Source organism: Microtus oregoni, unplaced genomic scaffold, assembly GCF_018167655.1.
Source record: "Microtus oregoni isolate MIOR12 unplaced genomic scaffold, Mior012 000049F_ref0000343, whole genome shotgun sequence".
NCBI classification, from domain to species: Eukaryota; Metazoa; Chordata; class Mammalia; order Rodentia; family Cricetidae; genus Microtus; species Microtus oregoni.
In genome coordinates, this window is record NW_024543223.1 from 829,978 (window position 1) to 856,972 (window position 26,995).

Consider the following 26,995-nt stretch of genomic DNA (forward strand, 5'->3'; position numbering starts at 1 on the left):
TTGATCTAAAGGAATTAAGTCAGTAAACAAAAGCAAGAGCTGACTGTGGAGGTGTATTGTGACAGGTACCTTGCTGCGCCGTTTACCCCAAGAGACTACCGTAAAATTCTAACCAACACTGGGTCAGCTGAGCTTGGAGCTCTTTATCCCCAGCTGAGTCCAAGGGACACCCCTCTAGAGTTCCTGACACTCCCCTGAGGGGGCTAAGCTTCGCACGGTGCAGCCCTACCCTTCCCTCCCTGGAGGTCCTTAGTGCGCGAGTGATTTTGTGGAGAGTGGTACCCTGGGAAGCCTGCTTGAGAAGCTGGGATGCTCTGGGCTGTGTGGCTTAGGCCAGGCCTGAGGGTCTGCAGGCTGGGAAGAGAGATGGATAGAGAAAGCCCCAGGGAGCTGCTGCAGGCAGGGTGCACCTCCCTGTAGCTCACTCCTTTAGGTGTATAGCCTCCAGAATGCCTTGACTCTTCTCTGGGCTGTACAAGGTCATGTTTATACAAGAACTCAGGGACACCCCCCCCCCCAAGGTTCAGTTTCACAGCCTGGTTTTCCAGAGCTCTGTCCAAAGAGCGTTTGGGGAAATAAAAGACTGATGGAGATGGACTAGGTCCAGCCAGCCTGGCCTGTGTGACAAATGCCCTCCTCACCCCGTTTTCTCTCCTAACCCCACACTCCTCTTGGCACAACTTGGGAAGGAGCCTTAGAGGTGCCCGGATTAATGAAGACCCCTAGACAGAAAATTGGCAAGGCCACGCCAGACTTTCCCAGGGCTCTGCCTCTTGAGTCCCAGGTCCTGTCAGTTAGGATGGAGGATGGGGTAGCAGGAGCTGAGTCCTCAGCCTGACCTGCTGTGACAGTTGTTCTGCTTTGAAATCCACGGGGGACCACGCCCGATCCATCCCTTCCTCCCTCCTCCCAGCCTTCAGCTCCCAGGCTGAGATCCCCAGTTCCCTAGGCTGAATCTATTAAGTCCTTCATATTAACCAGCGACGGGGGAAACAACCCTCTTTCATCTTAAGCGAGTGAATTTGCATTAACACCTGGGGAGTTCTGTTTGCCTTGAGAAAGCCCATTGCTATTCTGGGCTGCACACAGCAGCGCGGACTTAGTCGCAGCATCCTATTCTTTTATTAATACGGCTTTTCTCCCCTCCTCTCTTCCCAAGGCAGGGCAAGAGTGACAGGGAATTCCAGGGCTCCCTCTCCGCGTGGGGATGCCAAGAATGAGGGGCAGGGAGCAGCTCCCAGTGAAACTGTTTTCCTGGGGAAGACAGCCACACCTGCCCTCTCTCTGAGATCCTGGTGCAGCTTTACCAGCCGCATTCCTCAGGCCCTGCTGTGGCCAGTTCACACATAGTTAGGGGCCCAGCATCTCCTGGAGCAAATTGAGAAGGGAAAGGAAGAGAGTTGGGGTGGGGGATGCCAGGAGTTAGGAACTGCCTACCATTAACTCAGGGAAGGTGCTCACTGGCTGAACCCCCTCCCCCACTGCAGTGAGGTCTCTGTGTGGAAACCACAGCTTTCTTGGGGAACCTGGCTGACTACTTACTGCACATCAGCCCCAAGGCCACTCCTCCCGGCTCCTCTGGGAGGAACCCAGGCCTGTGCGTAGGAAATGTTGGGGTCTGGGAAAGGTATGAGTTGGGCTGAACTTGGCAGGTTTTACACCTGGAGACTAGGTTTCAGAAAGAAGAGAAAAGGGGGTATGGTAAGAAGTGAATGCCTCCCCTCTGCTGTTATCTGAGCTGGGCTGTCTTGTGCCTCCAAATCTTCAGGGAACCCCATTTGCCCCTGCAGCCTCCCTATCCTGGATAGGCCAATGAGCCATGAAAAAGCAACAACCTGACTTCCAGGGCGAACTCCCACCTCGGGAGCTGATCTGAGACATTCTGGAGCAGGGATGGGAGGAAGGCTGGGGTCCACAAGGACCATGTGAGGATGCTCTGGCCCGTATTGCTGCTTGGCTTCACATCCCTTCCAACAAGAGTCGCCTCTGAGCCCACTACAGGGTCTTCCTGGGTCACATTAGATGAGGGAGCCTTGGTTCCGAGCCAACTCCTGCTGCAGCGAGAGTGTATGAAGCGAGGGCGGCTGCTGTGTGGTTATAGCTGTGTACTATTTACTTGTCCTGAATCAGTTATTGACGGCAACAGCTCAAGGCAGGGAGAGCAGGGCCTAGAGAGCTCCGCATGGTTCTACTTCCTACTCAGGAGCCCAGGGCAGCTAGCCCCCCCCCCCCATTTTAGAACCTTCACAAAGGAAGAAAGGGGCAAATGTGGCCAGCAAGAGCCAGCCTGGAGTTCGCTTTGTGGAGGATCAGAGTTGGTATTGGCCGTTACAAGCGTTCCGGGGTTGGTGACAGAACTATAGCCTGGAGGCTGCTACCATCCTGGGATATGGGCAAGGGGTCCACAGGCCGGGGCCCCTGGCCCTGCATCAGCATTCCCAGGGCATCCTCAGCCCCTCTGGCAGTCGGCCTACCCCACCGCGGCTGGGCCCTTGCCAGCCCTGTCTGCTACTCTCCAGTGACATTTACCAGCTGAGAAGTGGCCATCGAGACGTGAAATCAGTGTGGCCGGGAGCTAACTCACTTCATTAGAGTCTCTATGCTCCACTGGCTGGACAGCAAAGGCCCTCCTCTGGCTCCCCCTCTCCTCACAGCCCATCCCAACACCAACCAAGCCTCCTCCCCATTCAAGCACAGCCCCTGTGTTCGTGGGATTGTCTCCTAAACACCTGCTCTTGATCAGGTCTGAGCAATGTAAGAGAAATTAATGACAATAGTAGCCTATGTTACCCTTGGCATTTTTTTAAATTTTTATTTTTGGGGAGCATCTCATAGATCCCGGGCTGGCCTCAGACTTACAGTGGATGGGAGAACGACCTCGAACTCCTGATCTCTTGTCTCTGCCGACAGATTCATATCATTCATTAGCATTCGGTTTGCTTGCTTGCTGAGACAGGGTGTCCCTATGTATCCCCAGCTGGCCTGGAACTCAGCATGTAGCCCAGGCTGCCTCAGACTCACAGTGGTTGTCCTGCTCCTCCCTCCCAGATGTTCAGATTATGTGTGTGCACTGCACACACTTAGACTCTGTATTACAATATTTTAATTTGTTGTTATTTATTATTATTATTATTATTATTATTATTATTATTATTATTGTGTGTGTGTGTGTGTGTGTGTGCGACAGAGGGGGCTGCCCATGCCACAGTATACTTTGTGGAGTTGGTTCTGTCTTTCTGTGGGTTCCAGGGATCAAACTCAAGTCATCAAGCATCTGTGATCAGCATCTCTACCCTCTGAGTCACCTTGCTGGCCAGCCTCTGCACTAAGACAGGGTCTTGCTAGGCAACCCTGGCTGTCTTGGAACTCACTATATAGACCAGGCTGGCCTTGAACTCACAGAGATCTGCTTGCCTCTGCCTCCTGAGTGCTGGGATTACAGGCCTGCGCCACTGTGTCAAGCAGTCTTTTCTCCATCAAGCTTTAATCCTTGCGGCAGTCCCAGGAGACCTGGACACTGTATACAACAGCCCAGTGGCGGCAACAGCACCCGCCTGGGTCCTCACCTGAGGCGTCATGGGAGGCCCCAGAGGGTCCCGTGTGTTCTGCGTGTTTGTATGATGGGAAGGAATGGACTCAGGGCCCGTATGACTTCCCCAGTTGTTTTGAGCCCCATTGCCTCCCATGCCTGGACTCATCCTGCACTTAGCCTCAGAGGAAAACCGCTCCATCCACACAGGCCAGGAGTCCTGTCCCTGAGTTACCCAGACGTGGTCAACAATTTTCTGGGGACTCAGCAGTGTGGGACAAGTCGAGGATGCCCTGTACTGTCCAGGGAGCATCAGATTCTGGGGGAACAGTTCCAGGCCTGCCCGGCTTCCAGCAGCAGGAGCGCTGAAGAGGAGGGTGGTCTTGGTGCACCCTGGTAGGGAGAAAAGAACACAAGTTGTAAGCCCAAATGCTGTTCTCCCCTCCAGCGGCAGCATCCCCCAAAAGTCATGTTATCTCTTTGAGCTTGAGTTTGCCCAGCTGGAAACCAGAACCACCAATGTCTACCATGGCTGAGGAAATGAAGCAATGCCCACAAAGTGCGTGCTTGGTGCCTGGTGTCGAGCAATGCCCATAACTGCCAGAGAGCTTGTGACACCAAAGGGCTAATGTTCCCTAACACTCTTCTGTCAAGCCTGGGCTTGATGCACAGCTCAGACCCCCTATAACCTCCCCAGTGCCCAGGGCAAGCATGTGACCCAGGCCTGCTTCCTGGTGGAGCCCGCTTGCCTGGTGGAGTCTCTCATGGGTGTGTCTGATAGTACTGGCTGGGTGAGTCCTGGCCGGAAGGCTGAAGACTTCAGGCTGGAGGGCCAGTGTGCAGCACAGGGGAAACAGGGACTCCTTCCCACAATCAAAAGGCTGAGGAGGGGGACAGTGATGTCCCAGAAAATGGACATGGGGACCGGAAGAGGCTGCAGTTTGATGTCCCCCAGGCCAGCTGCTCAACCAACTGAGCTGTGACCTCCGAGGGTCATCACTAACTGACCCTCCCCCAGTCTCATTGTCAGGAAGAGCACCCATCAAAGTCTCCTTCACCCTGGTGGCCCTGCCTGGATCCACTGGCCCTGCCACTAGAAGTCACCTCTTCCTCCTCTAGCCTGGGGCCACAAGCTGGCCTGAGCACCTTCCATAAGCCAAACTGAGCTTTTCTCCATAAAACGCTCCCCACAGAGAAGTGAACCCCCAGCCCTCAGGAGCTCCCCCACCCCCACCCCCCACCCCTGGCCCAACAAGTGAGTCTTGGAGATGGCATTCAAATGCTCATCGCTCTGACCCTAGCGCCCCTGTTTTGAACTTCTGTCACGGTCTAGGTCTCAGTTTCCCCTTTGTACTACAGAGCTGAAATCCCCTGAAGGACCTACCCTAAGAAGCCTGCTATGAGGCCATAGATTGATCACCTCCTCAGAGAGGGAGTCCCGGTACAGCATGATGGATGGGGATCCCACAAGGGGCCGGACAGGCACGCCCACACGCCTGCCACCTACTTCTCTCCCTCCCTCCAGGGGCTCGGCTCCATCTGGTCAGGCACACTGCCAGGCTGATGGATAGGCCGCCCACCAGGCCACCCTCACTGGTGCTGCCACCTGCACTCGTGAAGCTGTAAGGGGATCAGGAGGCCAGGTCTGGGGCGGCTCATTCAATCGTCCAAGAAGCACAGACTTATCCAGGACTTACTGTGTGCTGGAACACAGTGCTAAACCCATAGAGCCGGACATTAGCCATCGCTAAATGGCCGGGACACAGGGTAAACGCCTTCCCGGACCTGACAGGAAGCCAGGTAGATGAGCAGCTCTAGAAACAAGGAAGGAAATGACAAACGCAAGACGGTGGTAGTGAGATGGAGCAGGGGTCAGGAGAGGAGGCACCAGACTGGGATCACAGTTATTGTGCCATGAGCTGGGTACCAGTCCCAGTCCAGCGATGAAGCAGGCTTGGAGACAGAGGACTCGCCCAAGGTCACACAGAGCAACATGCAGAGTTGGGCTGGACGTGAAAGCTCTTGTCCCCTCCGTTCCCTAAGTTCCAGCCTCACCCGCCTCAGCCTGGGCAGACTTGGGTGTCAGGCCTGCCCCCAACAGGCCAGCACCTTCTCACTTGTAGAGGCAGCTGTCCCCCCCTCTTGCTACCTCTGACAGGAGCCAGGCAAGAAATATCACATCATTAAAATGACAAATCCTTTCACTAACTGGACCAGAAGGCTTGCCGCCCAGCCTCACATCCCTTTAGCACCCTCATCCCCCGCCTCAGGCTGCTCTCCTCCCGCAGATGTCAGTCCAGCAGGAGAGCCGTGCAAGGTGCAGCTCAGGACCACAGCCTTGTCCCTAAGGTGACCTTCGGTCCCCAGCCCTAACTCATGGAAGGATGTGGTATTTAAGACCTCATCAGTCCTGTCCATCAAGAGCCTGGGAGGGGTGGGGACTCCATTCCACACATGGGGAGACTGGGGACTGAGCGAGGTGTCCCCTCTCCAAAGGTGGTCTCAGGCAGGGGACTCAAGCAACCCTACCCAACTCTAATGCCAAAGCCTTCCTGCAAGGCCTGTCTGCCTACCTTGGTGCCTGTGTGTATGCGTGTGCACTGAATGTCTGCCTAGGACCCAAGGAGGCCAGAAGAGGGTGTCAGGTCCTCTGAAGTTAGAGATGGCTGTGAGCCACTGTGTGGGTTCTGGGCATTGAACCTGGGTCCTCTAGAAAATCTGCCAGTGCTCTTTAGCAAAGAGCTGTCTCCCCAGCCCTCGTAGGAGGGATGCTTTCTAGCCTGACCTCCACTTTGTGCAGAGAACAGAGCGGGGTTCACTTGCCTAGACTCCCACTCAGGATTCCAGCAACCTGAGCCAGACCTCTGCCCTCAGTTTCCCCATCTGACAGTGGGGGCTGCCTTCTTCATCTTGCCTAGGGCTGTTTGTTGAGTGTGTATTCACACATATACGTGTGCAACAAACATGCCCCATCCAGATGGGAATGGTGCATGCTCAATCGCACTGGTACACGTATCCACATGTCTGCACCTGGTCTGCCAACGCTTGGCTTCTTGGGATCCAGATGTAAGGTCATTCATGCGGACACCTCCACCACATATCCAGTGACTGCGTGTTTGTGTGCAATCCCAGCCAGCAAGTGGTGTCTGTACCACCTAGGTCTGCCCTGGTACACCTGTGTCACACGTCCACAGTCACTGGAGGCCCCAGAGTGTCCAGAACCCTCGAGCAGATGGTAGGAGACACTGCCTGGCCCCGCAAGTAGCCTGGGTCCCCAGAATGACCCCCCTCTTCATCCCTCACCAGGCCCTGCCTGCAAGGACACAGCGTCCGCCTGATGTCCTGGTCTCCTTGGATGCAGACAGAGCACACAGAGGCGTCTGGCGCATCCCAACTCGGTCACAGCAGCAGCACTGGCCCCCAGCCCCCTTCCCTGTACCCAGCGATGCCCTGATTGTCCCTTATCCCTGCTGGGCATCAAAGGCAACTGGCACTTAGTACTCGGGGACTGCAGTGGGGAGAGGGCTCCTTTCAAATCCCACCGCACGGAGTCTCCTCAGTTCGGCCCTGACCTTGCCAAGTCCTCTTCCTAAGTGTCCAATTTGAAAGATGGGGGGGGGGCATTAGGGGATATCTGGGCCTGATTCTCCATAGCCAAGGGAGGGGGTTCAGATTCAGAGGTGCAAAGAGGGAGAAACAGAGTTTTAGAGACCGGGACTTGGAGTATTGGATTGCAGTAGGCCTAAGTCTGGGGGCTGTCTCTCAGTGGCTCCTTGTTGGCCATCTTATAGAGGAGGAAGTTGAGGTCAAGAACCCCCCCCCCCCGCGACTCTCGCTTCCTGCACTGCCCCACATTAAAGACTAGTACATGGGCATCATGCCCAAGACAGTCCCTGCCTCCCATCTTGCCCTGGGTCAGGGAGGTGACGTTCCCGGAATGGTTTTTCCAGAGCCAGGCGTCTGCCTCCTACTGCTCACAGCACCTGGCTCTGAGCCTGCTCCCCGGCCCTGCCCATTCATCTGCTGTCACTTCCTGGCAGGACAGTGGGTCGTACATCACCTGGCCCGTGCTGAGGCAGTCAGTCCAGGCAGGTGGGCAGCGTGTTGCTGGGTTCAGCGCTACTTACCTATGGTCGGTGGGTATTCAGGTAGTATGGTTCCGCCCTGCAATCTAGGGCCTACTGTCTGCCAAGGAGAGGCCATCTTGGGGCCCCAAGACCTAATCTGGATGTAGCTGTTTATGGAGGGAGGTAAAAGAGTCGAATTGGGGTAGTGGGAGGAGGGGTGGTGGTGCACACCTTTAATCCCAGCAGTTGGGAGGCAGAGGCAGGTGGATCTCTGTGACTTCCAGGCCAGTCAGGTCTACAGAGTGAGTTCAGGACAGCCAGAGCTGTTATATAGAGAAACCTTGTCTTGGAAAACAAAACAAAACAAAAAGTCAGGTGGAGGCCACAGGGTGACTTGGCTGAAGGTGGCAGCTGCCCTATTTGGCAGTATGGGATTTTTCTCTCCCAATCCCTTCCTCCCGAGTAATCTGATAATACAGGAAGCTGGGGCACCATCTCCTGCTGTGGTGCTGTTGAGGACTGAAGAGTGGGAGCTGGGTCATCAAGGAGTGGACTCTAGGCAGGGGTATCCTTATCATCCCTGTCCCTTGTCAGACTCTGGTCCCTGTTCAGCCCGCAAGTCCCCACAATGCGACTTCACCTCCAGGGACACTTCTGTAAGCAACCTCAAGTCCTTCATTTTATTCAACAATCATTACAGCAGTGAACAGAATCCAGACAAGGAAGGTACACACGTCTGCCATGGGGCACACTGATAAATGTGTTCTTACCAGATGAGGACAAGCGTCACTTGTCTGTCCTCTGCTTGGTTAGTCTAAAGTACTGGTGGCCAGAGAAGGACCGTGTGAAAGGTGACTCTTCCAGAGGACCCCGGTCTGGTCCCCAATACCCACAGCCACCTGTAACTCCAGCTCCATGAAATCTGACGCCCTCCCCTGGCCTCTGTAGGTGCCTGGACGCAGGTACACATGCCACAACATACACATTTTTTACATTTTTAAAAAATATTTATTTATTTATTTATTTATTTATTATGTATTCAATATTCTGTCTGTGTGTATGCCTGCAGGCCAGAAGAGGGCACTAGACCTCATTACAGATAGTTGTGAGCCACCATGTGGTTGCTGGGAATTGAACTCAGGACCTTTGGAAGAGCAGGCAATGCTCTTAGCCACTGAGCCATCTCTCCAGCCCCCCCCCCATTTTTTTTTCATTTTTAAAAATTTTATTTAACTTATTATTTTGGGTTTTTTTTTTTATTTTTTTTCAAGACAGGGTTTCTCTGTGGTTTTGGAGCCTGTCCTGGAACTAGCTCTTGTAGACCAGGCTGGCCTCGAACTCACAGAGATCCGCCTGCCTCTGCCTCCCGAGTGCTGGGATTAAAGGTGTGTGCCACCACCGCCCGGCCTATTTAACTTATTTTATGTGCACTGGTGTAAAGGTGTCAGATCTCCTGGAACTGGAATAACAGACAGTTGTGAGCTGCCATGTGGGTGCTGGGAATTGAACCTGGGTTCTCTGGAAGAGCAGCCAATGCTCTCAACCACTGAGTCATTTCTTCAGCCCCTAAATACAAATATTTTTTTTAAAAAAAATCTTTGAAGAAGGAGAAGGAAGGGAGGGAAGGAAGGAAGGAAGGAGAGACAAGCCTTGGACTTTTGAGTTAAGACCTGAAAGAATGAGCTAAAAGGCCAGGAAGTGCTGGCGCACGCCTTTAAAAGGCAGAGGCAGGTGGATCTCTGTGTGTTTGAGGCCAGCCTGGTCTACAGAGTGAGTTCCAGGACAGCCAGAGCTATAAGAAACCCTGTCTCGAAAAGCAAAAAACAAACAAACAAACCAAGTGTGCCATAAAGAACCCGAAGAGGAGAGCGTTTCTGGCAGATGAGAGTTAAACCACAAAGACCCTGGGCCAGGAGGGTAAACAGGGAGAGGTCAGGGGCGTGCGGGAATACAGTGAGAACAGGGAGAGGTCAGGGGCGTGCGGGAATACAGTGAGAGCAGGGAGAGGTCAGGGGCGTGCGGGAATACAGTGAGAGCCTGAGGCCGGGGTGAGGAACAGGCGCTGCTGGCCTGGTGGGCGCTTCAACCTGGACAGCTGGGCGTTTGGAGGAGCATTGTAGGCTGGGGCCCAATGGGTGAGACGGAGGACAGGGGCCGCCCTCTCTAGACTGTCTTCCAGACTCCCCTTCTTTCTCCTTTTTTCATTAGTTAATCCAGCAAATATTTGTTGAGCGCCGTTTTAGATTTTTTTTTTTTTTGAGTTCAAGCCTTCCCCCTTCCTAATTCCCACAGTGCATTTTACAATGCCGTACCCATGAGGCTGGGCCAGGAGCCAGGCCCCCACAATTGCTCACACTCACCCACATGGTTCACATGTGTGCCTGAAAACTGTTCCATATTGGTATCCAGGGCCGGTCAGCATGTATCACATGTGTGATGAGAAATTATTCATAGAGCACACATAAGGGTGTCTTCCGTTGAGAATCGACTAAGAGAGTGGACACAAGAGCCCTTCCTATTCTCAAATCTTCCCCTGGGAGCTAAGGATGCGCTCTGTGGTAGATATAGCATGTGTTCTACAGTAGATACAGCATGTGCTCTGTGGTAGATATAGCATGTGTTCTACAGTAGATACAGCATGTGTTCTGTGGTAGATATAGCATGTGTTCTGTGGTAGATATAGCATGTGTTCTGTGGTAGATATAGCATGTGCTCTGTGGTAGATATAGCATGTGTTCTACAGTAGATACAGCATGTGTTCTGTGGTAGATATAGCATGTGCTCTGTGGTAGATATAGCATGTGTTCTGTGGTAGATATAGCATTGCTCCCTGGTAGATAACATGTCCAATGTGTGCAAGGCTCCAGTCCTAGCTCCATAAAAGGTAACAATAAGCAATCAGACGAGGACCTTTTGTAGCTGGCCCGTGAGCCTGGTGAACATAAAGAAATGTCCCTCTGCCCCTGTAGAACTGGGCTATGAGATTGGGGTGGGGTCCCCTCAAGTAGCACAGAGAGGTGGCATGTAGGGCTATTGCCAGTCCCCCTACTCAGACACCTAGGACCACAGCATGGAAGGCGAGCAGATCAGAGGCCCTGCGGTGACCCAGCTATGGCCTGGTAAGGGGTGCTGTCTGCTATGCCCTGCCCCCAACCCTGCATGCCCCTTCAATTCACCGTGGCCCCCTACAGCTTCTCTAATTACGCAGCCATAAAGCACAAATCTCTAACGATCCAATTAGTAACGCCATTGCTGCCCTGTCCAGGATTAATTACCAGTTAACTGCAGCTGTGTTACCATCACTTAGGCTCAACATGATGGGGTGCTGTGGGCCATGAGGGACCTGCCACCCCCAAGGCCTCCAGCTGACCCGGTCCCCTAACTCTGGGACTCCAGCGGATTATAAGGCAGTGTCACACAGATCTGGCAGTGGCGGGGGGCTGAGGGGCTCCCCGAGCCCAGCTCCTCCAGAGGCAACGTCTCTGGTCACCTCTCACACACTCTCTGCGAACAAAGCATTTCCCTTCAGTGCCCTGGGTTGATACCAAGCTAATCTCAGTAGCCGAGCCACGGAATGAGGGACGGGGAACTCATCTTCATCCCAGCCTCGTGTCCGTTCAGACCTTTCCGACCTTTTCCTCTGCGCACAGGCACGCAGGAGGGGAGAGCGCACTCTGATGGGCATTCCCGCTTCAGCACTGTCCCTGTCCCAGGGAACACAGGTGCTCCTTTACGGCCCTCAGGGCTTTGTGTGGAAGCAGGAGAAATCCCTGCATACAAAGGCAGAGTCCAGGAACTGGCACGTGCTAGCCACTTCTGGGCAGAGAGCCCTGTCCCCAGAGGTATGCAAACAGGTCCCTGACATCAAGGACAGCCATGGAATTGATTAGCCTGTCCTGGACCCCAGAATCAATTCCTTCATATCGTATACTTTCTGGGCTCCCCTTTTTCCCCAGGGGAGGTACCCAGATTCTTAGAGATACAATAACTTGCCCTATAGATGTCCCCAGAAGATAAGCCCAAACTCTACAGCTCCAGGGTACAGGCCTACACATCTCAGCACCGGAATAAGCCTTAATGTCACATGCAGACTGGAAGAGGAGAGGACCGCAGGTCCTAGCCGTTCTCTGGCCAGAAGAGGTAACTTCCACTGACACATCACTTGTGGCTGTGGCACCAGCGTGGCCTGACACGCACCCAGCAGGTACCTCAGACAGTTGGCTGCACTTGTAAGCAACAGACTGAGGCAGGAGTCTGGGAGGCCAGGGCTATCACCACCTTGTGTCTCCTCTATACCAGATACAGTGATTGCTTAGGGAAGGAACCACGAGCAGGAGCAAGGGCCAGGCTGGTGACACCAAGGCTTCCTTCCGTCCTTGCCAAGTCCTGATTCCCAGTCAGCTTCACAGTCTGTGGTTCTGCCAGTTTCCAGCCAGAGGCTCCTACTTTTCTAAGGGGAAGACTGAGGCCTCGCTTAACAGGGACAGGGTCCCTCCCTGCTGCTTTCTGCACAAGACACCCCAAACTCTTCCTAGCCCATTTCTCCCTCTCTCCAGCCTTCTTTCTGTTCCCCTGGAGGCTCTCACCGAGTTTTTAACGTATGCCCAATGCAAGCAGTATTTCTCAGGATAAGGGGCCATATGTGTGAATGTGTGTCTGGTGGGCTCAGTTTCTATGGTAACAATGGCCCTGAGGGTCCTGAGTGCCTCCCCATTTGTGATCACATCTCTTCTGTCATTCAGCTAGGTGAGGCCACTCCTAGACTCAGGGAATCATGGGAGCCAGAGAGTAGGCTCAGAAAGTCTAGAGCCAGGGCCAGTGGCATTAGCTACCTTCACCTTCATTACTAAGCACCTCTTTGTAGCAATCTGTGTGCTGGCAGCCTGGGCCCATTTCACAAGACAGAAAACTGAGGCCCAGACAGTTGCCACCGTCAGGGCACGAAGCCGGTAACAACCTGTAGTCAGGGTTCATCACCTTCACCCTGAATCCCACACCTCTGGGCTCTTTTCCGTCCTCAAGTTGCTTCTGGAGGAGAAACAGATTTAAGGACTGCCCTCTCCACGTCCCTCAGACGACTGGTCATGCTGTCATGTTTGATCCTGTCGCCTTCAGGAGCCAGGCTCCAAAGGTTCAGAGGGGTGTTCAGTACAGGACAGGGATCCGAGCAAACGGAGCCCATGGGTTCCAGACGGCACCCTCTCCTGGCCGGCCTGAGTCTGCAAGCGCACACATTTCATTATTCATCAAGTGAGTGCCTGGACGATGAATATTTTATTCCCCTCCAGACACTGTCCCCACTGGGTTCTTGGAACAACGTTATTCTCCAGCCAAGGCGTAGAGGCCAGAGCCTCCGCTGTCCCTAGACACCCCCTCTCCCCAACCTCTGCCTCTCTACCCCATCGCTTCTTTCCAGTCAGGCCTTTTGGCTCTGGCAACACTGTGGCCAAGGGTGCAGACGTGACCTTGGTGCTTACCTTCCTCAAGTTTGGCTTCCTCTGGTCCCTGGTTCAGGCTGTCTTGGCAGGCTCTCCCGGGTCCTACACCACTTCCTTTAAGCTCAAGGCCTGCCAAAGCCGTACTGGGCGCTCTCCCTGGTGCTGAATGTGGGTGGCAAGAGGTAGCCGGTGTCAGAGAGCAGATCCAGCCAGGGCATGTGTGTTGAGAAGAGAGGCCTCCAGGGGCCCTGGTCTTGGGCAGGGCAGGAACTCTGCCGCTCTTGGGAGGACAGAGTGAGTCTCTGGAGTTGGCGAACTGCAGCTGTTCTCTTCTTGCTGGTATGGCTGTTGAGGAAACAGTTTAAGCTTTCAGTGAATCACCCTTCTGCACTCTCCAGACCGTGTGTGTGTGTGTGTGTGTGTGTGTGTGTATGTATGTATGTTTTGAGACAGGTTTTCTCTATGTAACAGTCCTAGCTGTCCTGGAATTCACTTTGTAGACCAGGTTGGCCTCGAACTCACTGAGATCCGCCTGCCTCTGTCTCCCAAGTGCTGGGTTTAAAGGCATGCACTACCATTGCCTGGCCCCCCAGTCCCTTTTGCCAAGGATAAGCCCTGAGATCCATGAGATCCCCTTGAGAAGGCCTGAGGCCCATGCATCTCCCAGTGGGCACCCTAGGAGCGCAGAGTGATGGCAATATCTCCTTCCCCAGATGGGGAGCGACAGACGTAATTCACACCCTGGGATCGCACCGTCTGCTCCCTTGATGTGCAGAGAGGACAGGGCAGCTGGGTGACTGTCAGGCATTCATTCTCTCTCACACTCATTTCACAGGGTTCCCGGTCCTCTGCCCAAGTCCAACCCACACGTGGGGAGTCGGAGGGATGAGGACTCAGAACCTGCCTTTCTCATGATTTCTTTATGCGCATTGGTGTTTTGCCTGCCCATGTGTCTGCATGAGTGTTACAATATAAAGCACGTTACAAGAACACTATACACTCCTAGAGGGAGAGCAGTTATAGAAAGAGCAAATTGACCTCTAAAAGAGGTTTAATAAACCCCAGCAATAGATTGTATAATGCTTTATTAACTTTGTATTTTCTAAATGCTAATGAGAAAGTAACAACAGCCACATGAGCTACTCCTTACCTCTACTGGACCCTCAAACCAAAGGACCAAGCCTGCCTTTGCCGCCTTATATTCCTCTCTGCCCAGCCACCATTTCCTGTTTCCTCCTCCCTAGTGCTGGGATTAAAGGCATATGCCACTGCTGCCTGGTCTCTATGGTTAACTAGCGGCTGGCTTCTCACTCTGATCTCCAGGTAAGCTTTATTTGTTAGAACAAGAACAAAATATCACCACAGGATCCCCTGGAACTGGAGTTACAGACGGGTGTGATCTGTCTGGTGGGTACTGGGAATTGAACCCGGCTCCTCTGGAAGAGCAGATAGTGCTCTCAACTGCTGAGCCATCTCTCCAGCCCCCAGAGCTGCCTTCTAAAGCTAAGAGTGATCTTCACATCTTTAACCTCTTCACTCCACAACAGACTTCTCCTGACTTGATGAAATCAGAGCCTTATTGTTTTGCATTAGATGCATTCCCATCTAATAGATGGACAAACTGAGGCTCAGTAGGACCCTGCTAGTGAGCTCTGGCTTCTAGAGTTCTGACTGTTTCTCACATCACGTTTCCTGACCCCATGCCCTGAGATTTTCAAAGTCCTACCTCCATATCTCTCTGTAAAAGCTTTGCCCCACCGACATCAGACAGCAGGACTTTGGTATCAGCCACACTCTGCAGCCCCGTGGCCCTTGCTCTGTGGGCCCTAGGCACAGCAGTGCCTTGCCTTCATGCTGGCGTTGAATGAAGGGGCTGGCACATGGGGGCCGTCCATTGAATATCACACACAGCACTGGAGGGTGGGGGAGGTTGACAGTGCTTCCCAGAGCAGCCAGGTTCCCAGAGTCTAGAAGAGCAGGGAGAACCAGCACACGCCAGAGCTTGGCCTCGGGAGCCCCTGCCTCTGCCTTGGGCCTCATCTCCAACTCTGCCTCAGAAGACTCTATAGCTGGATTTGGTCTCTATAGCTCCCTCAGCAGGCATGTCCTTGCCTGTGAGTGAGAGCAAGGCATTGGGGAGGGGGACCAGGCGATTTGCATGCATAGCCCAGCTATGTCCTATGGCCCCAGCTAGCAGGCAAAGAGGAGCAGGTACAGGTACTATACAGAAAGGGCAGCCCTCTGGGTCAGCGGGTAGAATGTCCTGGGCTGTGGCTTTGCATCAGGGGAGAGTGGAGGGACCAGCTTGAGATACCAGGGGACCGAAATGTCCAAGATTGCCCAGGGGGGCGTGGTTCACTGTGATGCTAAAGCCATCATCCCAGAGTGGCCTGCCACTCTGACCTGGAGGATGTGGACAGCTTGACCCCTTGGAAGCAGACCAAGGCCAGTGTCTGGGGGCCAGTTCCTGTATCCATGGACACCCGCACCTCAGCATAGACTCGCAAGGCCTGGATGGATGGAGGATGCCCACTTGACTTGTTCTTCGTTCCTTTCTGCCTCTTCTTTTGAGATTTTCCCTGACCAGGCGGCAAGGCCAGCGGCTTCAGGGAACCGGAGGGAGCTGCCTTGTCCCGCTGTGGCGGCCTCCCAAGAAAGAACCAAGAGGTGTGCTTCCTGCCAGTCTGTCAGCAGCTCCCTTGGCAAACTGTCTGGGAAGGCTTAGCAAGTGAGGTGCTTACAGATCACCCTTTGATCAATACTTGACACCATGATTAGTAGTTTGTATTCCCATGGGGGGATTTTTGTGCTAACAGGAAACCCCAAGAGATCCCGGGAGGTCAGGAGCCATTCACTTAGATCACTTCATTTTCCTCCCTGCCTGAGCGGTATCATTTACCTCACATGTGGGGAAACTGAGGCCCTGGGAGGTTAAGGAACATGACTGACGTCCCATCGAAGGGAGGTGTTAGATCAAGAGCAGATGCAATGTCTCTGGGTCTGTGGCTGATTCTTCCTTTGCCACAGCTCTGCTCCGTCAGAAGTCCTAAGGGGTCATAAGGACCCAGCTGACTCGGTGGATGGTCAAGAAGAGCTTTGGGGGACTTTTCTGGGAGTTCTTACAACTCCAACCCCAGGTCTGTACAGGCAGCAAGCTGCTCCAGAGGCCTGAGGCAGACATTCAGATGACAGCTGGGGTTTGCCTGGCTTCTCGACAGGTTTCATATGCCTGTGAAGATTCAGAGCATGTCCAAATGCTGCCTTGGCCCAGGGTGGCTGGGGCTGGTGTCTCTCACCGAGCCCCCTCTCTCCCGGCCCAAGTCAGGGCTATGACTAATCATCAACAAAAGCAGAAACAAGCAGAAAAATGTAATCAGCTTGGGAAGGGCATGGCCAGGCAGGGATGTGGCAATCAGCTTTCCCGCTGGGGCCTTCGGCTGATTGGACCCAAGGGGGCAGGGAGATAGTTCAGACGGGGGTTCCAGCTGAGGCCCACCCAGGCCAGAAGGTCACCATATCCCATAACTGTACCTGTGCACACATATCTGTGCCCATCCATGTGTGCATACCACTCCCAACTCAAGGGCCTTCACACTTGGCCACACCTGCCTCCTGGCTTATGCCCTTCCCTGCCAGCTCACAGTCCCGGCACACGTAGGTGGTCATGCACACTCATCGGCATGTGGATTTGAAAACGCATGTACACAGTGTCCTGGACGAAGAATAAGATAAACACATGCACATGCTGCCCCTCAGACACTTGTTCCCACCCCCGTTGCACACATGCTCAAGATCTGAGGAAGGTCTAACCTGCAGCCATGTGACCAGCAGGCCCTGGGTCATCTGTCTCCTCCTCACTGCCCCTGGGGACATGAGACAGACCTTGGCTCCTGCCCTGCAAGCTGAGTGCCAGGGGCCCCGAGGAGGATCCAGGACTGGAGGATCCAGGACTAGAGCCCCGTGTGGGATCCAGTCAACTGCTGGTGTCAGTCACAGGCCGGTAGTCTCCTGCAGAGCAGATCTGTGCTTGGTCCTGCTTGGTGACCTTGGCCAACGTCCTTTTTTAAGCCTCAGTTTCTCCACCTTGGAGGCTCTCCTGGCACCAACACGAGGATCACTGGTTTTGAGGATCCCCGCACCTAGGGAAACCTCACCTTTCTGGGTCTCTAGTCGTTAGTTCTCATCTCTCCGCGCTTGCTGGGGGAGGGCTAGAGGGGCAGGTGGGACGGTGGGTACAAGGAACAGCTCCACCCCCAGTCCACACCACCGTGGTCCCGCTGGCTGAGAACGTGGGGTGCGGGAGACAACAATCCTAAGCAGACTGGGGGAAAGCAGAATCGGGGCGAACCGGAGAGAAGGCTCCCGGGCAGGCTCGGGGCGGCCGCTCAGGGGCCGACAGCGGGAAGGGGCGGGGGCGGGAGGGGCGGGCGGGGGAGGCGGGAGCGCGGCGAGCGCCGCACAGAGCGAGCAAGCGAGCGAGCTAGAGTGCAGGCGGCGGCGGCGGGAGCCGGAGCGGCGGGCCGGGTGGCCGCACCAGCGAGCGGGCGGCGAGCAGCGCAGAGCGCGCGGGGCAGCGCGGAGGGAGCGCAGCGTGCGGCGGTCGGAGCCGGAGCCGAGAGGCCGGAGCGGCGCCGCCCCCGCTGTCCCTGCGAGGCCCCGGCCGGGAGCCCGACGAGGGAGCTGGCGGAATGGCCCCGCGGCCCGGGGCGCGGGGGCGCTAGGTCCCGGGCGGGTGCCCCGTACCTCGCCGCCGCCACCGCGCGCCGCACCGCGCGCCCGGCCCGCTCCGGCCGCCCCCGGGGCCACCGGCGGCCCATGAGCCCCGGCCTCAAAGTTTGCGGCGGGCGGGCGGGCGCGGAGCCTCCAAGATGCCGTTCCACCCGGTGACGGCGGCGTTGATGTACCGGGGCATCTACACCGTGCCCAACCTGCTGTCGGAGCAGCGCCCGGTGGATATTCCTGAGGACGAGCTGGAGGGTGAGTGCCCCGCCGGGACCCCCGCCACGAGCCCTCCTACCTGTGCGCCCAGGTGCCGCGCTGGCTGGCCGGGGGGGCGCCGGGGACCCTGCTGCACGACTCGGATGAACGACTGCGCGGGAGGCGGGACGGCCCGGCTGCCCAGTGCTCCGCGGTAGGGGTTGCCGCGGCGCGGGGACAGCGCGGCCCCTGCCCGCGTGGCCCCCGGCGCTGCGGAAACTTGCGGGGCCCCGCAGCGGGATCGTTGGGCCGCATGGCCCGCGGTGACGGTGCGGCAAGGCGGCGGGGGCTGAAGCTGGGGGTCCGAGCTGTGCCCTCCGCGCCCGCCGCCTGAGCGCCGGCATCCTGATCCCTTCTACGGCGCCCGCCCGTGGCTCTGCGCTCCTATTGACATTCCGCTCGTGTCGCGTTCAGAATCCAATCCGCTCCGGCAGCGGGAGAAGGGGAGAGGGCGACTGCCCCGCTCTTGCCGGGTGCCGGGGCTGCCCTCATCCCCTTCTGCGGCCCTGCGAGGGACCCCCCACCCGTGCGCTGCCAAAGCGGCCGGGAGGCGGTGGCGACAACAAGTGGCCGGATTGGTAGGCTCAGTCGAGATAGCAAAGCCTGGAAGGGAAAGGCAGAGGCCGGAACCCAATCCTCCCCCGACCCTAGTCCTTGTGCCTTTCGGGAATAGGGACCGCAGGCTGTTGGCTATTGAAGATCAGCGCAGCAGGCAGCGGCTGGGGTTCCCGGACTGAGTGTCCTGGGGCGCAGTGAGACCCCTGGGGCCTTCCTAGCTCCTTCTCTGCTGAGATTGGGGGCGGGGGTATGCTCAAGATTCCCCTCCCCCAGGCCTCTTGAGGACCCACGTGGAGTGGAGTCGGGGACTCTGAACTGAAGGGAGTCTTGGTCCCTTAGGATGTTTGTCGGCTGCTGGGGGAGGGGCTGATATTACCCAGAGAATGGGCCAGTCTCCTATCGCTGGAGTCGAGGGGTCTCAGCTCTGGGGTCTCATCTGAGCCCATAGGAATGCATTGGAGGGACCAACACAGAAAGGACAATAGTAGGAGCTCAAGGGGGAGCCTTTCATAAAGTCTTTTCTTCGTCCAGGCCTGGCCTGGGGCAAATTTTGGGCGAGTAGACTGTGGCGAGAAAGAGAAAGCAACTCCCATGCTCACTGCACCACAGGCACCAGACACCGCTTCCCAAAGCCAGCCCGCACTCAGGTACAGAGGGGCCTCTCGGCCTCAACACAGGCGGGACAGATGGAAGGATGCTGTCCCTGACCTGACCTTAGCATTCACCCTGTGAAACCCAGGTCCTGTCCTGTCTGGACCAAAGCAGAGCCTCCTTCAGGTCGAGGGAAAGGTGGGAGGTGATAGGGTCTGGGAGGGGCACACGGCACAGGCCAGTTTTCCTTTACTTTATCGCCTCTTATTCTGGGCCACACAGAAGCCTTCCTCTTCATGCCTGGGACAGAGGCAACATGTCTTCCCAAACCCCAGGCAGGTTTGGCTTCATTCCCTCCTTTGCTTCCAGCATCCCAACCATGACCCTGGCTCCACAGTTCCAGGTCTCACTGTGTCCCTCCACTCCTGATCCCCTGGTACTAGAGTGCACACTCAGGGACAGGGAGAAGCTGAGAGAGACCGGCATGCAGGGGTGGGTAGGGCAACGGTGGGCAGTGCAAGGGCAAGGAGGCCCAAGATCCATCTGAGCCATCCCGCGGACATGCTGGCAGAAGCCCAGCCGCGTTAGTCACCGTCCTACCAAACACACACCCTGCTTCTCTTTGATCCCCTTCAGGGCTAGCGGAGGGACCCTGATGCAGGGGGCACCTGAAGGACAGGGTCATCCCTGTGGCTGGCAGGTGGAGGGCACAGAGCCAGCAGACGCCTGTGGGAATCTGCACATGAAGGCAGGAAGTTGTCCCTGGTTCTTGGCTGCGAAGGCCCTGTCCAGGTCCTGGGCTCCTTGCAGCAGGCTTGCATGCCAGCACTGAGTGCGGAGTGGCTGTCCTTCCTCCAGATGCTACCTCTGCCCTCTCAGCCTCTCCAGGACACGCTAGCATTCCTGTCCAAGGGCAGCTGGGGTGAGACCCAGGCCCATTGCTGGAAGGAGTTTGTGAGGAAGCCACATGGACCGGAGAGGGTAGTAGTGGCCTGGGATGAAATACTGCAGACACCTCGTGCCTGCCTGCTGCAGAAATCCAAGGGGGGGGTCAATCTGTGTGGGCGGGGGACCAGGAGCAGGAAGGGAGGAGGGGGATGTGGGGGTGAAATGAGAACAGCCAGGCAGCACTGGGTTCGAGTCTCTACACCCTTGGCTCGTGGGGTGAACTTGGACGATCGTTTGCCTATGAGTCCTGGTTTCAGCATCTATAAAAGTGGGTTGGCGTTGTCATTTCCAGGAGGAATGGCGTGGGAGTACTCAGCACAGGGCCTGGTGGTGGGGGCTAAGGACCCAAATGTAACGGCAGAAGAGACTGAGGAAGAGCACCCTATGAGCCTGGAGAGTGTAGGGTGGCAGCAAGGGGCGTGGGGATTGGCCAAGAAGGCCAGTTAGGGGCCGGACTGGGGACCCTTGGCCCTGGGGAAGCTGTTCATAGCTAATTGGCAGGGGGAGGAAGGGGCTAGCAGAGTTAACTTGGAGGTCCACCCCAGCCCCTGTGAGAGAGGCAAGTGTACTTCTCCTGAATACCCCACCATGGTTGGAACAACCCCCCCACCCCCACCCCGCCTTCTGAATGTATCCAAGCAGGGACCTCCAGGAACACCGAGACAGACTTCCAGCATTCAAGGGTAGGGATGGAAATGGCCGGCCAGGAAGAGGAGAGAGGCAAACAGCCACACAGCTAGGTTCGGGGGTACACACTTGACTGTGGAGCCTGTGTTGAGGGTGGCCAACTGGGAGCACTAGGGTAGGTGCACACACCCCCCACCCCCACCCCCGCTTTCTGCCTTTGCTTCCTTAAGCCAAGCTCAGCAGCCACCTCTGCACAGGCCAAAAAATCAGGGCGGATGAAGAGTTGGGGCGCAGGGCCAATGCCGCGGACAATGGCAGCCACCACAGATGACTACTGCCCCTTCAGGGTCCCCTGTCTATCCAGACAAACTCCCTGGCAGAACACTGCTTCCTTTTGGGTCTGCTAGAGACTCGGCTCCTGTACAGCCACAGGTTGGGGAGGGTCTGGGAATGTCAGACTAAAAACTGCGAGTAGGGGACAACATCAGCCTGGAAACCTAGAGGCCCTGCCAGCCCATTCCCGGGCCAGACATCCCTATGCCAAGATGGAGTACAATGAGTTTTGTCTGGCCTTACAGGGCAGGGAAGGAACAAGGCTTTCGGGGAATGTACCTAGCAATATGTCCATGACATACAGTGACAGGCACCCTGAAACCCACCCCCTTAAGGAACCCTTAGCAGAGGCCAGACCCCAGCCATGGGACAAGAACCTCATCCTAGACTCAGAGGGAAATAAGTGCCTTGCCCCGGTCTTGGCTGCTGAGCAGGGGGGAGCTAGAATTCAAACCCAGGCCTTGGGTTTTTGTCCCAGCCAGCACGCAGGCCAGCCTCGCATCCCAGGTTCACCCAGGCCTCCTTTCCCTTCCCACACTGCCATCTGGGATGGTCTACTGACAATGGCCACCTCAAAGTCAGGCTTGGCCAGACACTTGCATCTACGATTGTTCTTGTTCCAGCATTGATTACAGAGAGCTGCACTGTACAGGTTAACGGTAACGATGGGCCAGAGCTGGGATTCACCCTGGATCTATGACGGCAGACCCCGGGGTCTGTGACAGCAGCTGCTTCTCTGACTCCCTGGGCCTCTGTCGGCAGATGGAGGTGAACCGGGCTGGGTCGGCGCTCTGAAACATTAGTGTGAGCTAGGTGAGCTGGGAGGGTGGGGGTTGGGAGAGGCACAGATGGAGAGCCGCCGGCTATGAGTTTACCCAGTAGCCTTGGGAGGTCAGCCCTGCCTGGGCCATGATGTCTTTGGTACCCACGCGGCTGTCTCAGAGCCCGTCCCCTGAGCATATATCCCGAGAGTCACTTGCTCATTATTGTCCCTCCTGTCTGGAGCATTTTCCTCGCGGGCCTCAGAAAAGGGCATCAGGGCAGCCCTGCAACTGGGGAGTCACCTTGAACCCTGCTCAGACATCAGCTCGCAGCAGAGGGTGGCTTTCGCAGCAGCCCCACCGTATCTAGGACTTTCCCATCCTTCCTTGAGCTTCCTAATTGACTTCATTTTCCAAGGGGTACAATTTCTGACTGTGCCGCTTCCCAAACCAACCCGTGGCTGCTTCCCTCATCTCCAGCCTTATCGCTCTCCTCTGTGGGTGGCCCAAAGACCTTGTACGAGGTGCGCAAACCTCTGCTTGAGCCTTCCTCTGAGGGCTCTAGGAGACCGGCCCAACGTCGGCCATTCCGTTCTTTCATTATCCAGCAGGTCTCTACTCCAGTGACAGGTCCTGCTCCAGGGAACGGGGACACTGTCGCAGAACAATCCATTTTAGGGGAAGAGAAGATGTGTGGAGGGGTGGGCAACTAGAGCAAAGGCCAGGCCAGCTCAGGGCAGAGGGGCAGAGTCATGCCAGCTGGGACTCCGGGCTACACCTGAGTTAGATACGAGAACAGAATAACGCTGCAGACAAAGCAGCAGCAGATTCAGAGCGGTCTTGGTGTCCCCAGGCTTGAGGGTCCCCCTGGGGACTGTGCCCATGATACCAGTCCAGAAAGGTGACAACATGGTTAGAAATGAGATGGGGCGGGGGAGGAAGAACGGAAGCACTCCGCGGCAGCCATGACTGCTGCCAGGCCTTCTCTGGTCACAAGGGGCACATTGCCTCCCTCAGGGCCCAGGAAAATGTTGGTGGTACTTGGCCTAGAGCTGCCAGGGTCCAGAGTTTTCAGTACCACCTGGATCTGGCTCCAATCTGCCAGCTCAGCTCAGCTACTTTCCTGGCCCTAAAGCTCCTAGTACAGAAACCAGTTCCAGAGACTTGCCTGAGGTGTGTGTGTCGGGGGTGTGTGTATGGGGGGGGGGTATTGTTTACCTCAGCCTACTTGTGGGACTGTGACTTCCAGTTCTCCTACATGAGTCCACATGGAAGAGGTGAGGACTGAGACCTGGGTGGGGTCAAGCCACCTTTCTGTGGGCCATGACTTCTGCTCTGTGGCAGGGCCACACTGCTGGCCCGCACTCTCTGAACGTGTAACTAGCAGCACAGTGTAGGAGCCTTGAATTTTCAGAGTTAGGCTGGCCTCCCGGCCTCAGTAGAGCAGCATGGAGCATCTCATGTCTTTATTCTCACACACACACACGACTTGACTGCCTACTGAGTCAGGGGAACAACTTAGGCAAAGGGGCCAGGAGGCTGCCAAACGAACAAGAGCCCACAGGGAACTGGATCTAAGGACTGAAGTCTGTTCCTCTAGGGCAATGTTCTTTAGGACCCTGCCAAGTGTGATAATCAAGGCAGAAGCAGACAGACAGGTGGGGCAAAGGTGAAAGGTTAGGGCCCTTCAAGTCCTCCCCCTCCCCGCTTCTGCCTGAGCGCTGCTCACACATTGCACCCACTTGCTGTAGGTAAGACTAAGGCTGGTCTGGGCGCATGTGTTGAGTTGCCTGGTCCCCAGGTCCTAGTCAAGTGGACTGTTCCTCCCAGAATCCCTCAGGTCCTCAGGCCTCAGTCTTTCCTACTATGCCATGCAGAGTATGAAGCTCAGAGATCATGCCTGGGCCTGGTGGGGATCAGCTATTGTATCTATTTTCGTCTAAACCAGGAGGCCTGTGAATTTTAGCCATCACTTAGTAGCTTGAGTCACGTGGCCATCCCACCGTGAGCTAATACTGCCTGACGGCAAGAGTCTGAACTGAGAGAGGAAGCCCAACAGGAAGATGAGGCAAGAATCTGGCGTTCTCCCTGTGCCCACCAGGAAGGCTGTCAGACCCACGGGTGGCCACTGTCTCAAGCCGGGTACACCTTTGTCTCCTCTGCCTTGCCTGCCCAGAGACTCCAGATCACAGCCCAAGAGTGACCTGGACACCCTATGACAGAGTTCTAGGTTCTGAGTGGGGCTCAGATCCTAGGAATCTGGGAAAGGGGACACTGGGGTCAGGCCGAGGTTTCAGCCTTCTGTTCCTCCACAGAGATCCGAGAGGCCTTCAAGGTGTTTGACCGCGATGGCAATGGCTTCATCTCTAAGCAGGAGCTGGGGACAGCCATGCGCTCCTTGGGTTACATGCCCAACGAGGTGGAGCTGGAGGTTATCATCCAGCGGCTGGACATGGATGGTGAGATGCCCTGCCTCGATCTCCTTCCCACCATCACTTAGGCCCCAGCGCCTGAACCATGGAGGCTGAGGCCGCTCTGGCCTCTTACCTCTTGCACTTCTCAGCCTAGAAAGTGAGGGGACAGGAGGTGTGACAGCCACACACAGGATCTAAGACTGCCCCTTCCACTCTGGTCTGAGAAGGATTTTAAGGTTGGAAAAGGGGGTTAAAATAACTCTCAGCTTCCATCACCCAAATAAATGGTAGCTGTATTTGCCACCTGCTATTTTTATTAAAGAAAAACTCCTAAGAATGATTGGCAATGCCAAGTCCCCTCTGCTTCATCCCACCTGTTGCCTCCTCGCCCCTTCCTCTCCCTCCAGAGCAGGCACTGGTCTGGGCAGCTGGCTTCATGCTGAGCCTTACTCCCATCTGAATGGCAGAGTGATGATCGCTGTGCTGGGGAGCCATGGGGAGTTCTGAGTGTACTAGGAGAGTTCACACATCTGGGGACCATCTGCTGCTCTCCTCCCCCAGCCCCCAGGAGAGCCCCATCACCAGCTCAGAGCCTGGCATGTTAGGCATCCCTGAAACTAACTGGAGGCTCAGGGAAGGGGTTGAGGTCCCATGGAAGGCCTGAGGCAGGCCAAAATTCCATTTCATGCCTTTTGAACTCTGGGGTGCCTTCATGCTCTCAGCCTGACCCATTCATTAGTCCTGTGCCCACTCTAGGTGATGGCCAAGTGGACTTCGAGGAGTTTGTAACACTCCTGGGACCCAAGCTTTCCACCTCGGGGATCCCGGAGAAGTTCCACGGTACTGACTTTGACACTGTCTTCTGGAAGGTATGCCCTGGCTGCCGGGACTCTGCTGTGTGACTGTGGAGGTGTTGAGGGGCCTGTGTGTGGTCAGATCCACACTGTAACGAGAGGAATGGCCACTGTGCACTGGATATCCTGCTTCCTGGAGGCCTGGGCTCCTTGAGGCAATGGACCAGGTGGTCCTAGTCTTACAGGATCTGGAGGCTTGTCTTTGGACTTGTGTTCCTACAGGGCGCTGGGTGGGGAATGTGGCAGGGTAGTGGTCAGAGCTTGTCCCTTTTGCCACCCAAGTGTGACATGCAGAAGCTGACGGTGGACGAGCTGAAGCGACTCCTCTATGACACCTTCTGCGAGCACCTGTCCATGAAGGACATCGAGAACATCATCATGACCGAGGAGGAGAGCCACCTGGGCACCACCGAGGAGTGTCCTGTGGACGTGGAGAGTGAGTGGCCTGCCTTGGGACCTCGTGGGTGGGTTCTGATGCTTGAGCAGGGGACACACCAGGGGTTTGCATGGGGCCTCCTTGTCCCCAGCCTTGTGTCCTTGTTTGCCCCAAGTCAAGTCCACATGCCAAAGTGCAGACCTGACTCCATCCCTTTGCTGTCCCCTTCTGTCTTCCCCCGGTGTTCCTGGTGGGCGGCTGCAGCCTGTTCCAACCAGCAGATCCGCCAGACGTGTGTGCGCAAGAGCCTGATCTGCGCCTTCGCCATCGCCTTCATCATCAGTGTCATGCTCATTGCAGCCAACCAGGTGCTGCGCAGTGGCATGAAATAGGCACTAACGTGCCCGCCTGGCACACTCCACACCCACTGCTGCCTGCAGCCTTTCCCCTCAGCTTACTCTTTGGGCCACCACCCACAGGCACTTTGAGCCTGGACACTGACCACCCCAATCCTAGCCCTATACTCTGCCTGTGCCCCTACCTGGCCTGTATGTAGCGTTAACTTCCCACCACCCAGGAGCTCCTGGGAAAGGAGGGGCTTTACAGGAGTCCCTAGGATCCAGCTGTCATCTTTTAGGCAGGAGAGAAACTCATGTCCAGAGCTGTGGGTGGGGTGGAGGTGGGCACAAGGCTGGGGTTCCTGGGTCCCTTCCTCCGATCCTCCTTAGACTCAAAGCCAGTCCTCCCATCCACCTTCTGGGGCTTGTGTCTGTCCATTTCAGAGGTGAGGAGCCTGAGGCTGGGGGTGGGGGCTAAGATCTGGCTTCAGATTCTTCTTCCACATGGCTTTTCAGGAAAGGCAAATGCTCACGCAAGATGGGGCATCAGAGGTAGCTCTGAGGCCCATGAATTGCCAAGCCTTCCACCAAAGTTGTCTCCCAGCACAGAACCTAGAAACCCAACTGAGGAGGAGAGCAGAGCTCCTGTAGCCCACACGACTTCCCCATTGGCCAGGGTGCAACCTGAAGGACCTGACTTCCCTGAGGATCTGGCCTGCCCTTCTGGGGTCCCACTTCTCTGTACTCCCAAGGCCGGAGATCCAGCTCTCGTAAGCGCTCCACGTGTGCCATCCCATTTCCTGGCACTGGTGCAGCCTGGGCAGACGCAGGGCCGAGACAGTTGGCAGAGTCCTTGGGCTTCTTTCCCTAGCCTGGGGCCACAGCCACACTGGCATGCTCTGTGCCCAGCCTGGCTGAGCCCCTACTGATCCCTAAGCAAGAAGGGCTGTATGCAGAGGACACCCTGGAGGGGATTTTGTCTCATTCCAGCCCGCCTGTCCCCTGACGGAGGCAGGAGGACAGAGTCAACAACATGAGTGCCAGCAAGACCATGGAGGGCAGACTTTCTTTATCAACATTCGGACGCTTCTCACCATCTTCTCAAGATATGCCCTGAGGGATGGTGGGTGGATGAGGAGGCCAAGCTCACAGAGGCTCTGGGGGAGCAGTGGGAAGGCAGCCCC

General features: G+C 56.0%; 2 protein-coding genes across 3 annotated transcripts; one reads left to right on the forward strand and one right to left on the reverse strand.

The window, feature by feature from the left end:
* Window positions 1-3,083: 3,083 nt before the first annotated feature.
* On the reverse strand, window positions 3,084-18,566 carry LOC121436469. 2 transcript variants are annotated; one of them, XM_041636405.1, is made up of 4 exons: window positions 18,052-18,566; window positions 16,845-16,897; window positions 13,074-13,379; window positions 3,084-3,922 (listed from the first exon to the last, which is right to left on the reverse strand). In XM_041636405.1, exons 1-4 carry the CDS (start codon window positions 18,264-18,266, stop codon window positions 3,477-3,479), a joined length of 1,020 nt encoding a protein of 339 aa, XP_041492339.1. In that variant the 5' UTR covers window positions 18,267-18,566; the 3' UTR covers window positions 3,084-3,476. The 2 variants fall into 2 exon arrangements, with proteins under 2 accessions (XP_041492339.1, XP_041492340.1); XM_041636406.1 differs by lacking the exon at window positions 3,084-3,922 and adding an exon at window positions 11,970-12,815.
* Window positions 17,503-26,967, forward strand: LOC121436470 (calcium-binding protein 7). The gene is made up of 5 exons (XM_041636407.1): window positions 17,503-18,011; window positions 24,145-24,288; window positions 25,000-25,112; window positions 25,380-25,533; window positions 25,738-26,967. The coding sequence occupies exons 1-5, from the start codon at window positions 17,903-17,905 to the stop codon at window positions 25,863-25,865; spliced, it is 648 nt and encodes a 215-aa protein (XP_041492341.1). The 5' UTR covers window positions 17,503-17,902; the 3' UTR covers window positions 25,866-26,967.
* The last annotated feature ends 28 nt before the right edge of the window (window positions 26,968-26,995 follow it).